At 42.7% G+C, this 15674-nt stretch overlaps 1 protein-coding gene across 1 annotated transcript in view; it reads left to right on the forward strand.

Annotated features, from left to right (window-relative positions):
• The first annotated feature begins 13252 nt into the window (after positions 1-13252).
• Positions 13253-15674, forward strand: part of TMEFF1 (transmembrane protein with EGF like and two follistatin like domains 1) — an 81902-nt gene continuing 79480 nt past the window's right edge. Inside the window, exon 1 of the mRNA XM_011366271.2 lies at positions 13253-13758. Coding sequence (XP_011364573.1) covers positions 13563-13758 — 196 coding nt within the window. The 5' untranslated portion in view covers positions 13253-13562. The remainder of the gene's footprint in view (positions 13759-15674) is intronic.

Raw genomic sequence — 15674 nt, forward strand, 5'->3', positions numbered from 1 at the left:
TCTAGGTGGGCTGGTGTTATACTTTCTAGAGGCCTGAAGGGTGGTGCTCTAGTCACTCAGCCACTGGGAAATCTGGAAGGTAGCTGGGGCACATGTACTTTCCTGTAAAGTCATTCTGAGCCCCAGGCTAAAGGGGTGGGAACTATCCAAGGGAAGATCTCATTGCGACTGCAGAAGTGCAGGAAGGCAAGCCCAAGTGCACATTTCAAATTTCAGTGTTATATCTTCTTGGCCAATGCAGGTCTCATGGCTGAGGCCAAAGTCAAGGGGAAGGAAGTAGATTTCTCCTGAAAAGGTGAGGTAAGGACATGAATATTTTTGCACAACAATTGAATCTATCACAGTATCACAAGTAGGAAGGGAACTAGTAGGATACTAGTGGGATTATAAATCAAGGAACAGGGAATCTGGGGTGAGGGTGTTAATGTATCCCTGTTTCTTATCTTTTACTGAAAAACCCCTTCTTTACTTCTTTCTCTTTTGGTGGGGAGAGGGGGGCTTTAAAATAGTTATAATAATAGAATATATGTCATAGGGATGTTGGATTAAATGAGTGAAATATATTTAGTTCTGTGTATTTAGAACAGTGCCTAACACATAAACACTTAAGTTGTTTTTTTTTTTTTTTCTCTCAAGTCATGTTGGCTTCTAAATGGGGCCAGAGTGATTTAAACCCAAGTGGCCTGGCTCTGGATTAAAAATCCATGCTTTTAAGAATCAGAATACACAGCCTTTCTGTTCATATCCCGAATTAAAATCTTTGCTTTGCAAAGAACATGACCTGATGAATGTTAGACCGTCATCTGTAAAATACCCACTTTCCGTGATTGCTATAATGACTACATGAGAATACAAATATGGAAGTCATATAAACTATAAAATCACGCCCCCAACCCTAAACCTCTCTTCTGATATTCTATTACGAGAGAATCCAAGACTCTCTTCTCCCACCACAAAACTTCATCTAAATCTCTCCTTCTAGCCTCCGCACGCTGACACTCCCTGAACACACTTTGCAGTCTCTGGGTTTCAGAGCCAGGCTCTGTGAAATTACTTCTGTTGATCCCTCCACCTGTAATACTCTCTACAACCCCTTCCCATCACCTACGCTGATGAAGCATCACCTATTGTTCAAGGTCAAGTGACACCAGGACACACTCCTGGAACGTGGGTTCTGGTCCCAGCTTTGCTGATAACTCACCATGTGATTGAGGGCAAGTTACTAGGTCTCTCTGGATATTAATTTCCTTTTTGGAGGAGAGGATCTCTAAATTCCCTTCCCCTGTTCTAAATAGTCTAATTCCGAAGTTAAACTAATCTTTTCAATTTACCTCATGTAACCCAAGTTTTCAATTTAGCATTCTCCTTAAAAGATAATGTGTACATAAATGGAATTCAAATGCTTCATCCAAGTGCATCAGCCCCAATGTTGAAAGCACCATTTGTGCAAGTTATTGATATTACCATAATGATTGTACTTAAAACAGTTTATAAAACAATCTAAATATAGTCAATACAAGAATTTCTATATAATGGGCACAAAAGGGTTGTTGTTTTTTAAAATATAATTTTCCAAACAGAAAGTAATTGGCTGCTGTTTAGCTGTTTCAAATTGCCCAGTTCTATAGAATATAGAATACTTCTTTTTTTACAAATTGCCCTGCTCTAAGGCAATAATATGCCCAGAATATGTAGATTTTTGTATATCCTTTTAAAATTTTTATCCATTGATTTTAATAGATGATATTTGTTTTAAACATCTGGGGCTGTCTAAAAACCTACTTCAAATGGAAGGAAAGAAAGAAGTAGGTTAGCATTTATTTAACATCGTCTGTGGGTCCTAGGCATATTTGTTTATTCTTTCATTTAATTCTTAAAATACTCTGCAGGAGTAGGTAATATTGTCCATATTTTAAAGATAAGGAAATGAAACTTAAAGAGGTTAAGTGACTTACTCAAAATCACATACCTAGTTCTGGAGATGGTTGCACAGCAATGTGAATGTACATAATGTCACTGAACCGTACACTTAAAAATAGGTAGAATGGTAAAATTTATGTTATTTTATCACAATAAGAAAGAAAAAAAGTCACATATTTAGCTTAATTAGATTTGGATCCTGAGTCAGTGTGCTTTGGTTCGTCTCTTCATGGCATGGGAGAAAATAAGCACTTTGATGGGCTGGTTATGTTCATCAAGATCTGCTGGGACTGTGGAGCCAGAAACAAGGAGAAGCAGAGAGAAGAGCTAAGTGAGGTTAAAGGCGTCAGCAACGGCAAAGGTGGCATCCGAGTTCCATCTGACAGCAGGTAGAGAATCAGTGACCAAGGTAAAAAAGAGAGGTCACCAATCAGTCTTGCCATTTAAATTAGTGTTTCTCAAATAATAATGTGTATAGGAATCACCTGGGTAGCTTGTTTAAAAAATGCAGATTCAGATTCAATGTGGGATGGGGTTAGATTTTGCATTTAACAAGTTCCCAGGTACTCATGGTGTTGCCTGTTCATGGACCAAACATTGAGTAGCAAGGGTTTTAGATAACAGTAACCCCGGTGGCAGCTCTCCAAGTGTCGTTTTCAGATCTCTTGCACGGGAGAGTTGGGGGTGCTTTCACAAAGCAAATCCTGAGCCCCAACCCAGACCTACCAAATCAGAAACTGAGGGCAGGATGGGAATCTATACTTCTACCAAGCTTCCCAGTTCCTTGTCAGGTATACTAAAGACCGAGAATCACTGCTAATAGGACATCACCGTGGCCTGGTGACAAAATCAATTCACTTGCATCCCCAAATATCCAGTTTATAAAGCCTTTTACATCCTGTTTCTCCTATACTCGTACAGCAGGCTAATGAAGGGGATACCATTAGCTTCACTTTGCAGATGAAGAAATTGACATCTCCTCCAGTGGCTAAGTGCTGGACCCAAAGACCTTCCGACTCTCAGGAAAGTTCTTTGTATTATTTCATGGCTCTCTCTTCCACTTTACCATGTCTCCACTTATACTTCTACACAAATTAGAAGTTCTTTTGTGTTAAAAAGCTTTGCAGAACAATTTTCTTGCTATGATGCCTTTAATAATCTCCATCTAATTTAGCACATTAAGAAGCACAGTTTATGCTTATAAACATAAAGTTATCCAAGGTCATGGCAAAATAAATGTTTGAAATAATGAAGAAATAGACTGCATTGAGTTTTTTAAATCATTTTTTTCACCTGGATATATATCACTTGCTAACGGTTTGCTTTTCTCTTTTAACTATTTGAAAGTTGCAGACATTATGACCCCTCTAAATTCTTCAGCATGTATATACTAAGAACATTCTCTTACACTACCCACAATGCCATTATCATACCTAAGAAAATTAATATTAACTCAATACCATCTATATGTAGCCTATATTCAAATTTCTCCAGTTGTCCAGAATGCCTTTATTGCCCTTTATTTTCTTGGTTCCAATCAAGGTTTATTGCATTTGGTTGTTTTGTCTCTTAAGTCTAATTTAATCTAGAACAAACCTCTCATATTTTGTTTTTCATGACATTGTTTCTTTTAGTCCAGGCCTTGTCAATATGCCCTACATTCTGGATTTATTTGATTACTTCCTTGTGATTAGATTCAGGTTAAAGTCCTTTGGCAAGACTATCAGATAGATAATGTCATATGCCTGTCATTGCATCATTTCAGGAGCCAAGTGGTCGAAAGCTGTTCTACCATATTGGTGAGGTTAAATTTGATCACCTGGCAAAGGCGATAGCTGCTAGCTCTCTCCATTATAAAGTTATTTTTTTTTTTTACTCATAGTTAATAAGTTACCCGTGCGGGAATACTTGAAGACTCCATGAATATCCTGTCTCCAACAACCTTTCACTCAATGGTTTTAGCATCCATTGATGATTATTCATAATTGTCATTTCATGGGGATTGCAAAATGGTGATTAAATCAATTTTTACCACTTGCCAGCATTCATATAGAAAGAAGATGTGCTGAAAAGCAAAGTCTCCACTTGGCCCAACTTTCTTGAGAAGCCTTCTCCCTTAGAACTCTTTTGCTGGAGGTGAGTAGTAGGAAGGGTAGTTTTTTCTGCAATGCTGATAAATGCCCACCTGAGAGAAAAGGCTCCTATCTCCTCAGCACCTGTGCTTCTCTGGTGTCTGTCTCTGGTCTATCTCTACTGAGCTCTGCTGTGGAAAATCCCATGCTTTCTCTCTCCTTATCACCAATGACCACTTCAAATTTTTTCTACCTTTCTTAAATCTGACCCAAAATTTCTGTGTAGTAGAGATGTGGGGGGCAGTAATCTGGTTGAAAGGGAGGGGCTGGGGTACTTGATGTGGTATCTGTTATATATGTTGCATGTTCTAAATCAGTTTTTTTCAAAAAAGTAACTTTTTATATAAGAATGAGAGAAAGCATTTGCCCACATCAAAGACAATGATGAAGAGTGGGGTGGAAAGGCTAAGAGGGAACCAATGGAGATTATGGTGGCATCAAAGCTGCTTTAAGTTATCTTTTGATGCAGCCACTATCCACACCCACTATTCCCAATCCACCCTCCCTTCCTTTCTCTTCAGAGATCACAGAAGACAGAATCCAGTAATTTCCTCAGTATCTCAATATTATATCTACAAACCCACCTTCATCTGCCTCCATTCTCTCTACCTTCCATCTTGTTACAAAGAAAATGTCTTCACTTAAAAATTCATCCCTCCATCTATGCTTTAAATTCCACTCCTACCTGTCTTCTCAAGAATCTTATACTATTGATTACCATTTTTCCTGTGTTGCGTATTCAACTCCCCCCACCCCACTAGATCTTTATCATCAGCATTTAAATATAAGTCTCATCTTAAAACGTCCATCCTCATCCCACAGTCACCTCTAGCTTTGTTTCTTTTCTTTCCAGCCAAGCTGTCTAAATATTCTGTCTCTACTTCCTACTCTTACTCATGTCTCAAACTCTGGATTCTGCCCCTGCCATTTTACCAAATGGCTCTTGCTAGGATCCCCTATGACTTCAAGTGACTGTTCCATTGAACACTATTCAGTAATCATCTCGCCTGACCTCTCAGCAGCATTCGACTAGCATTTGACCTGCTTTTTGAAACATGTTTTGTTCCCTGGTCGCTGTGACACTTTTTCCCTGGTTTTCCTCCTATTTTCTGGCAGTTCTTTCATAGTTCCTTCCATTCCAGTTCCTCAGGGCTTCAGCGTAGGCCCTCTTCTCTTCTAATTTTATAGTATCTCATGAAGTCATCACACCCACTTCCATGACTTCAATGAATTCATCCTCTGGTGATTCCCACACTTTTATGTCTAGTGTAAACTCTTATGAGTACCAGACTTAGAAATCGAGCTGCTACTGGACAGCTCGGTTCTGCTGCATCAATGGCCCCTCAAACTCAATATGCCTACAACTGAACTCATCATCCTCTGCTCAAACCTACTTTTTCTCCAGAGGTGAATATTTTAGTAAATGCCACTGAACCTGGGGATAACTCTGGCTTGACACTTTCTCTCTTTCACCTCCCACATCTAGTTAGTCACCAAATTCTGTTGATTTTAACTACTTAATTTAATTAATTTACTTGTCCCCATCTTCCCTGGTCTAAGCCACAGTCATCACCTCGACTGCTAAATTGCTCTCACATGATTTTCTTAGGTATGTTTTGCCTTTCCAGTACATTCTGCACACTGCAGCCCAAGCTATTTTTTTAACAGCTTTATTGAGATATAATTAACATACCTTACAGTTCATGCATGTAACCGAATGATCTTTTAAAAACACAATTCTGAGCAGGTTATTTCCTGTTTATAAAGTAAGGATCAAGTCTAAATCTGTATTCTGGCTTAAAAGGTCCATGTATGATCAGCTTTTGCTTCCTGGAGTCTTCAACTTCATTATTTTGTGTCATTCTCCTCCTCACTCTCCAGGGTTCAGTCACAGCTGCCTTTTCTGTTTCTTGCCATATTCTTTATTTCATTTTTGAGTATGGAACTTTCTTCATGGAATACTGTTTTCCCTTAACCTCCTTCATTAGTCTTCTCACCTTAGCTTAAATGTCACTTCTTTGGGGAAGTTTCCTTAATACCTCCAACCACTGGTACATTAGGGGGTCCCTGTCTGACACTTTTGCACATCCTTCGCAATTATGATTGTTTAAAGTCTGACTTCCTGTTAGACTATAGGACAGGGACTGTGTCTATCTTGTTGACCTCTGCATCCTCACTGCCTCACATGGTCGCCTGGCACACGTAACGTAAACACTGCTGAATGAATGTTGGATGAATAGTGCTACTGTCACTGCTCTCCACACCCTGCCCTTATCCCTGTTCCCATTGTTGTTGAAGCCTTAACTGCCAGAGCTGCCCTAAGTCTTAACCACGACTGTTCTGTGTTGAGAGGAACAGCTTTCAGAACATGGTCTTGCTGTTTCATTGTTACAACTCCCTTCATCAGGAACCCAGACTAAGTGGTGAGTCTAACTGTATTGACTCTGATGCTGAGTCCTGGGGCTGTCAGACTGTAGGGAATAATTTTTAACTGGGAGCCCAGGGAGAAAAGTTAGAAAACAACTGACATAATTCAAGTTCACATGTACTGTAGAGATGAGTTGCTATATACAGTAATGTGTGGATGGATACACACATGTAAGCGTGCATGTACAAACACAGGGCTCAGCTGTCACACTCAAATATGCATGCACACATACTTTCAGAGGCAACCTGATATATACTCATTCCTTACATATGTACGCAGAGTGTAAAATGACATATGCTTGGCACTTATGCATATGTACAGAGGCAAGCTGATATACTCATTACATATGTACACATGCAGGCAAATGACATATGCTCAATACATATGTATACATACAGAGGCAAGCTGACATACTTAAATACACACAGTGGTAAAATGTAATTATTTAGCTCCATTTGACTCACTCTAAATCCTCCATGTACTTAACTCTTTGCTTTATCCCGCTTTCATGATCCTTAGCTCAGTGGGTGCCAGGCTCTTGGTTCTAACCTCGCATCCTTCCCTTTAACCTACCAGGCAGTTTGCTGCAACTTTTCCTCCCAGTAGTTTGGCTGCCTCTGCCAGCACCAGGCTGGCGTCTTGCAGGCATCTAGCAGCCAGCCAGTTCAGATGAGCCCTTTTTGCCGGCTGACTTTAACTGCTTGGGTTTTGTTTTGGACTATAGGCTTTGTAGTCAGACAGACTTCTCAGTTTGAATCCCAGACCTGCTGCCCATTTGCTGTGTAACTTTGGGCAAATTACTTAACCTCTCTAAACCTCAGTTTTCTCATCTACAGAATTAAGATGGTAGTTGAACCTTTTCCATTAGGTTTTTGGGAGCATTAATTAGGTAATACATGTGGAGCTCTTAGCCTAGTATATACATGCAGTTAATGACTACTGCTACTAATAATAGCTAACATTATGTGCTTACTAATCCACGGTTACTTCTAGGCAATTATTTATTGAGTACTTACAATGTACTAAACATGGTTTTAAGCACTTTACCTATACAAACCCCTTTTATCTTTACAATAACCCTATTAAGTAGATAAAATTTTTATCTCCATGTTACAGATTATGAAGCTAAAGCATAGAGAAGTTAAGTAACCTGACCAAGGTCATAGAACTAGCAAGTGGCAGAGTTAAGATGCACAACCAGATGGTTCAGTTCCAGAGCCTTAATTACTATGCTCTTAATTACTATGCTCTACCTCTTCCCATTTATGTGTGATTGTCTTTGTCAGAGAAGCTATTTCTTTGGTACAATCCTCTATAAGTTAAGCCCTTGAAGAAATTTTTGAATTGCAGCTGAAAATTTCCATTTGCTGAAAGATGGAGAAATACCTTAATTCTTTATTCAGAGCGATACTGAACAATTGAATGACAAGAAGGCCTGCAGGAAAAACCCAGAGATGCCTCCTTGGTCTCTCTACCCACTCACAGGGACTGTTTGGGTGAGAAGTCTTTCAGATTGACAGAATTACAGTGGTGATGCCTGTTCTCCTCCAGGCAGAGGGAGGCTACCTCTCTGGATTCCATGGCACTTTTTGTTCAGATATCGGGAATCCTTGCCTCCTTGGCCTCTGCCTAAGTATGCAATTGAGGACCATTAAGGGGATGTGGGTAGCAATGTGATCACAATAATCCATGCATGCAATCAAAAGAAGCCTCCATAAAAATCTCCTGCCATGTTGGTAGGGAGCTCAGGGTGGCTTGTGCACACTCCTTGGTGGCTGTGGTCTTAGTGGTGCCAATCTTTGCTCTATCTTGTATCAGGTGATGATGTTTCTTCACCTGCTCATGTCAGTGATGTGGTGGAGCTTTGGAATTAGATGGAGCCAGGTGACTCCAACTTCTTGGCTTTGAAGTTTGGGTAGTCACTTAACCTCATGAACTTCATCTATAAAATGGAAATAATACCTACCAACAGGGTGGGTGGAAAGATTATCAACAAAAAATATGAAGCGCCTGGCAGTACCTGGGATGTAGCAGGTCTTCAGTGAATTAGTTACTATTGCAATGGCTTGATCCAACATTTAGTTTCTCCCATCAATATTATTATCATGGGGTCTCTCCCCTACTAGACTATAAGTCCTGTGCGAAGCTGGAACTTTGTTTTGTTCACTGCTGTTTCTCTGCATCTAGAACAGTGCCTAGGTCATAGTAGGTGCTCATTAAGTATTTGTCGAATCAATGAATGAAGTTTAAAACAAGTTGACCTCACCCTCTGTCCCTACAACACTGGACAAAATGCAGACCCTTCTCCTCGCAGGCCTTTTGTTCATGGTGTTCCCTCTGCCTGGAACACACCCTCTTCACTTGGTTAACTTCTACTCACCCTTCTGCTCTCAGCACAGGTGTCACACTAACAGGTAAACCTCCGACCTTCCCCTGCAGAGCATTTAACAACATTGCCGCAATTTTACTTTTATTTATATAATTATTTAATATTTGACTGTAAACATCAGTAGGACAGGGACCAGGTCTGTTATACTCACCAATGTATTCTCAGGGACTAAGAGTAGACCTTCAGTACAAACTTACTGAATGAATGAATGAATGTCTTTATCCATGCTTTCTTTCTTTCTTTTTTTTTTTTAAAGACCTCTCTCTCTAGGAAATGGGGTCCAATATCTCAAGCTGGGCCACGAGTCAACCCCAGGTTTGCACCATTGCTCCACCATAAATCATCTCAGTATTTCGGAACCGAGCTCAAGTTCTATGACTTTCTCCAACCAAGGCCAATTTGTCAGTCCCAAATTGTCTCATTATCATTTATTGGGGCTTCATTATGCAGCTAGACCCTCCAGCAGGAGGTTCTGAAAAGCCATAATTTTGTCTGGGCTGGGAGTGTGGTGTAGGATTTGCCATTTACTCCTCCCTCACACCCCGCAAACACACATACACATACATGCTCCATTTCTATTTAGTGTTCATCACACTGAGTTGTAATTGTTAATTTTCAGATATCCCTCCCTTCTAGTCATCAAGGCGGGATTCTCTCTTGTCCCCAGAGGATACTGTGGTGTTCAGCATGCCGTAGATGCTCACAAAGCTTTCTTGAAGGAATGCAGCATTTTCCATGAGCAGAGCTTTATTTAGGACAAAAACTAACTCATAGGAAAGGGCACTACCTCTGGCTTTTAAAAAACATCTGGGCCAATCTCTTTTTGTTTAATTTGAGTTGAGTTTTCTGTTACTTGGAACTGAAAACATTCTGACAGAGCATAAATAATGGTGTTCAAGTATAGGATTTCTGATAGGTTATTGTTCAAAAATATTCATTCTGTATTCACTCCTTCTCACTCATCTCAAGTAGACTTCCCTACTCCTTGTCTTTGAGCCCAGCTATGAGACTTGCTTTAGCCAGTGGGATGTAAGCAGACATGTACAAGCAAGGGTGGGAAAAGTGCTTACACAGTTGGGCATGTCCCCTTGCACCACTGCCATCTCCATAAGAAGAGTTCCCCCCTGGGTAGCTGTCCCCCACTTCAGCCAAGCCCTAAAATGAATAATACTGAAGAAGATCAAAGCTCAACCTGCATACAGGAGCCAAGCCCAGCAGAATCTACAGCTTGAAGCACAGCTGTTCAGTTAAGCCCGAGCCTAGATCAGTCAACCCCAGATCTATAAGAAATGAATGTTTATTCTGGCACTCAGCTGACATTTTGTGGTTGTTTATTAAGGAGCAATGACCAACTGATCAAGGTTAGGCCAGAGGTTTCTAAATCAGCAACACATTTGAGTTACTTGGAGAACTTTAATATAAATAAGGGATACTTGAGTTTCCCCCAGAATGTCTAGAGTGGTGTTCAGAACTCTACATTCTTTAAAATACTCTGGGTGGTTTTATGTAGCAAGCCTCACGCTCTTTGCTATCTGACATTTGGGGGTTACCAATATTAAAGCATGTGATGGGGATTGTATTGGATGACCACTAAGATTTTTTTCCTCTCTGACATTGGATGATTGAAATCAGAGAAATCTTGTTTCTGAAGTACAGTCTTTTTCAATTTGAAAACTTTTGAGAAATCTGTGTTGAATTTTTCTTACCTAATTTGGAGAAAGATGCAGATATAAATTATTTTTTGATTTATGGCCACAGGAGTTTTTGCTTTTTATTCAAGAGTTGTCTCCTCTTAGTATTTCTGCTTGGGCTATGGTTAGCAGTCAAATGAAAATTAAAGGCAGACTACTGGGGCTGGGAGAGCCAAGACACAGGGTAGGAAAGAAGCACAGGGGAGGTCAAGCTGACCAGAGAAGCTGCTGAAAGAGTGGTCTGAGAAGAAGCCCTCAGCTGTGGCTTAGCAGTCAGGAACCTGGGATCACACCTGATTCAGAACCCAGAAGTTGAATTTTGGTTTTAATAACTGCCATGTCACTGCTAACAGTTTTGAGGTTTGAAGCAAATCTTAATAAAATGTTAAAAATGTGAATTTATATAAAAGCATCATGAAAGTATAATTTAAAAGGAAATGACTTTTTAAAATATAACAATAAAAATTTTCATTGCAAAAAATTCAGACACTATAGAAAAATATAAAGGACAAGTATCTATTACTCATAAGCCCACATTTCGGAGTAATCAGTGTTAATATATTGCTGTATTATTCTTCTTGACTTTTTTTCCCATGGATATGTACACACATATGGATATTTTAGGAAAATAGGATTTTCTTATACCCATTCATTAGTATCCTGCTTTTCTCCATGACCGTAAACACGAACTCAGTCATCATTGTTAAAGCTGCATAATAGTCCATTGTACAAAGAGGCACCATACTTTTTTTCCCATAGATGGACATATAGATTATATTTACTATTATGAAAGGTTGTGCTGAACATCCATATATACATTTTTGTGTGCTTGTCCAATTATTTCTTTAGGGTAAATTCCAATATGTGGAATTGTTAGAGTAAGGGGTCAACCTATTTAAAAATTTTTTGATACACGGTTGAATTGCTTTTCCAAAATGTGTAATTAATTGTTCTAGGTTTTGCCAATTCTTTTTACTATGGTTAATCATCTACAGGAAAAAAATGTGGTTTTTATTACTAGTGGGTCTAAATTTATTTTATATATTGTCTGTATTTTATGTGCTAAAACAAGTCAGTTTCCCATTTATTTACTATGTTAACATTTTCTTCTTGATTTATAGTACTTCTTTATATTAAGTATATTCTCTCTTATTTACACTGAAAATATTTTCTCTAATGAGGCTTTGCTTGTGGTGGCTTTTCACATCTTTAAAAAATTTTATGAATTAAATTTATGTTTTCAATGAGATTTAAAAATTCCATCTGAGGCGAGTGGCAGATTAATAGAACAAAAAAGGCAGAGGACTTTTAAACAATTCGATCCATAATTTTACTGCCTATGGCTGGGTCTCACTTATCATGATGTGCTAGGAACAGCACTGCACAGGGAGTCAGATCACTTTACCTGTCTGGGTCTTAACTTCTTCAACTGTAGAATAGGATGAGAATGAAAACTCCCCTGTAGCGCTGCAAAAAAGAATGGGAAAGAATGCAGGTAAAGAGCTTTATTCAGGTCCTATGTAGCAAATCTTTTCTCTGTATTAGCTATTGTTAGCGGGAGAGGGAAATATAGAATCATTTGTTGACAGCACAAATGAAATCAGAAGGCTTTGGGTAGAAATGAAAGATAAAGACTTATTCAAGGGTCTCAGGATTTGCAAACCAGAACAACAACTAGGCAATACTAACAGTGATCCAAAGAAGAAAGAAAAATCGAGGGTTCTTATAGTAAAAAGTACGTTCTTGAGGAGAATCAGCCCTGGATTGGTTTTAGACGCTAATCCTTTAGATGACCAGTAGTCTGAATAATAGATGTAAGGTTATGTGACATTCTGGATACGTAAACATTCTTTCCTTAGTCTCTCAGGTGGTAATCAAAGGGTAATCTGTAGGTTTGACATAAATCCCTACCCAGGACTGGAAAGTTCAAAAGTTTGTTCCCAGACTAGTTAACACAAGAATAGAATCTTTTTCTCCTACTTCAATTTACTCGATTCTAGTAATTCAGTAGTTTGATTATAGTGACTTCCTTTTATTTCTGCACTCTAGTCCTTACTTTAAAACAGGATTTTAAATTCAGTTGGTATTTGTGTAAATAGGGTAGGAGTGGAGATCCTAGAAATTTAGCCATTTACCCCCGTTTCTAAAAATAACATAGCTAGAGTCAGAACTTGGGTTCCAATTTTGGTCTTGCCCGTTTCTTGGCATGTGACCTTGGACAAGTCACCTTCACCTCTCCACAGCTCAGTTACTTCACCTAGAGAATAGATAATAGACCACCTGCCCTTCTTTCCCAGCCAGCTGCTGGGCGAAGGAAACCCTTCAGAAATGCTTTCAAAGGACAGCAAAATGTCTGTTAGAGTAATGCCTCCAGAGCATCCTTGGCGCCGGCCGGCCCACCGAGGCCGCACCAAGGGGCGGTCGCGACCCCCGCCCTCCGTGCTCCCGCCCCGCCGCAGGAACAATAGCTCCCCTGGAGGCGGTGCTGGCCACGGGCGGAGGCGGAGCTGTCTGCGTGGGCGCTGGGGGTGTGAGCGGGGCGGGGTCGCAGCCACCCCTCCCGCCGGCGGCTCTGTCACGCGCCCCTCACCGGGCGGGCTGGGGTCTTTGTGACGCGGTGGCTACGGCCGCGGACACAAAGGGAAGGCGAGAAGGCGAGTGAGGGGCTGGGACCGCCTCCGCCTCCGCCCCCGCCCCGCGACCCCCGCCCACCGCGCGCGCACCCGCTCGCTCCCCCAGCCTCGGTCTCCCCTACGTGGCTCGCACCCTCGCGCGCATCCTCGCGCGCCCGCGACCCTCGCACGCGCCCAGACCCTCCGACTCCGTCCCGGCTGGCGGTGGCCTGGCGGGCGCTGCGGATGGGGCGGGGATGCTGAGGGTCTGCTCCCGGGCGCAGCGGCGCGGCTTCTAGGAGGCGCCGAGGCAGCGGCGGGGCTGTGAGCGCGGCTGGATGCCCCGGGCCTACGGCCCCCTGCGCTTCCCGCCGTCCAGGGGAGCTAGTCATGGGTGCCGCGGCCGCTGAGGCGCCGCTCCGGCTGCCTGCCGCGCCCCCGCTCGCCTTCTGCTGCTACACGTCGGTGCTTCTGCTCTTCGCCTTCTCTCTGCCCGGGAGCCGCGCGTCCAACCAGCCCGCGGGTGGCGGCAGCGGCGGCGGCGGGGAGTGTCCCGGCGGCAAAGGCAAGAGCATCAACTGCTCAGGTAGGACCGGCCGGAGCCTGCCCCTGCCCCTGCGGCCCCTCCTTCCTCCCGGTTACTGCGGCCAGGCTGGGGAAGGCCCCGGCGCGGGGGTCCCGGGGAGCTGGGCCCGAGGGCGAGCGAGGGCGGAGGGCAGGGTGCGAGCGCGCGGTGCGGGCTTGGGGACCGGCGCTGGGGATGGGGAGTGGCCGTGCGTGCGTCCGTGTGTGTCGAGTAGCTGAGCGAGGGTGGCCCGGCGTGTTGGGAGGTGGTGAGGCCGGGACCCAGCGAGGCGTAGACAGCCGGCCAAGGCTCCGGTGTGATCGTGGGTGTGTACGCGGGAGCGCGTGTTCGTGTTGTGAAGGCTCATGGGAGGGAATGCTGCCCCAGGCCGGGATTGTGCGTGTGTGTGTGTGTGCGTGCGTGTGTGTGTGTGTGCGTGTGTGTGTGTGTGTGAGTGAGTGAGTGACGGTGAAGGGCCAGGCTGAGGGCCAGGGGAGTGACCATGTGCTGGGGAGGGCACTGGTGACTCGGAGGGGTCGTGTGAGTAAAGGGAACCGGAGATTCAGAGGGACGGATTGGCGATGTAGAGTCGCTGTGCGTGTTTATGTGTACGTACGTGTATATATATATTTTGGGTGTAGAGGTGGGCACGCTGGGGGCTCGGAGTGACCTCGGGACTGTGGATGTGAGCAGCGAATAGTCCTGGGGCCCAGGAAATGACCCTATGTTTTTGTTTGTTGTGCGTGGGTGAAGCCTGGAGCTCAGGGATATGCCCTGGGATATGCATTGAGGAGGAAGGATGGGGGGGGCGGTCCTAGAATGAGCCCTGTTTGTGTCGATTCAGAAGGAGCGAACTAGAGTCATCCTGTGTAGGGTTTGGGTAGTAGAAAGAGATAATTAGATCTCGAGCATTGCCTCTGTTTAGCAAAGTGTAATCCTGGGTTATTAAGGTGTGTGGAAAGAGGAGACCAGTTCCGGGGGAATGATCTCGTATGTGTGTTTTTAGGTTTTGTTGGATGGCCGGAAGATTGGCAGCAAAGGGAGCAAGGGAGTGACCTCTCCCCTCAGTCTAAGGCCTGACCCCCCTTCCCCGCCCCAGCTGTTGGAAACAAAGAGCCTGCTGGGGCTCTAATGGATGAGACTGGGGAGGAGGGTATTCGGGCAGTTAAGTTCCCTCTGCCATTCAGAAAGGGTCTCAGAGGAGCCCTGAGGCTAGGAGAGGCATCCTGGTCTCTTTTAGGGGTGGGTGGGTCCTCTTGGAGCTGGCCTAGCAGATACTAGTAATCTTAAGCCACAGCCTTGCAAACTTCCCTTTTTATGAATTCTCAGTTCTCTATTTGTCTTCTTTAAGGAGGTGGGAGAAGAGGCATGGGAGGGGAAAGAGGAGGATGGACTTTAGGCCACAGAGGATCCTCTGGCCTGTCTGCCAGACAACCTTTGTACCTTTGGGATATTGAAGGGGCATTGTTTCTGGGGGAGTGGAGGGATCAAGAAGGCCTCAACACAGACTCTTATGTTACCCTAAATGAAGAAGACCTTTGGCCTGCTGTTTAGGTTTGAAGGTCTAAAACCTTAATAATTTTCATAGTGGTATGTTTTATGATGGGGAAGGGATTTATTTTGAGCACATTGAACAATGGCATGTCCATTAAAAGCTTTTCCATTCATGTAATAACTTTTACTTTATTTTTTTAATGTTAAATGGGATATAGGATAATCTTTAATAAGTAATCACACAGTAGTGGCTGAGAATAAAAACCATTTGTATTTTAGAGTGCTTTATGGTAACAAATATTGGTTATCAAACTTGTGATTATACCATGTCAAAATATTTTACTGGCTAATGTGCTGTGGTTATCTCTTCTTGCTAAGCTGATTTTACCTTAGCAAAATAATAATGTTGATGGATGTTTTTGTGTATGTCTTCTGACTCTTTA

This window comes from Pteropus vampyrus, unplaced genomic scaffold (genome assembly GCF_000151845.1).
Source record: "Pteropus vampyrus isolate Shadow unplaced genomic scaffold, Pvam_2.0 Scaffold123, whole genome shotgun sequence".
In the NCBI taxonomy this organism is placed as follows: Eukaryota; Metazoa; Chordata; class Mammalia; order Chiroptera; family Pteropodidae; genus Pteropus; species Pteropus vampyrus.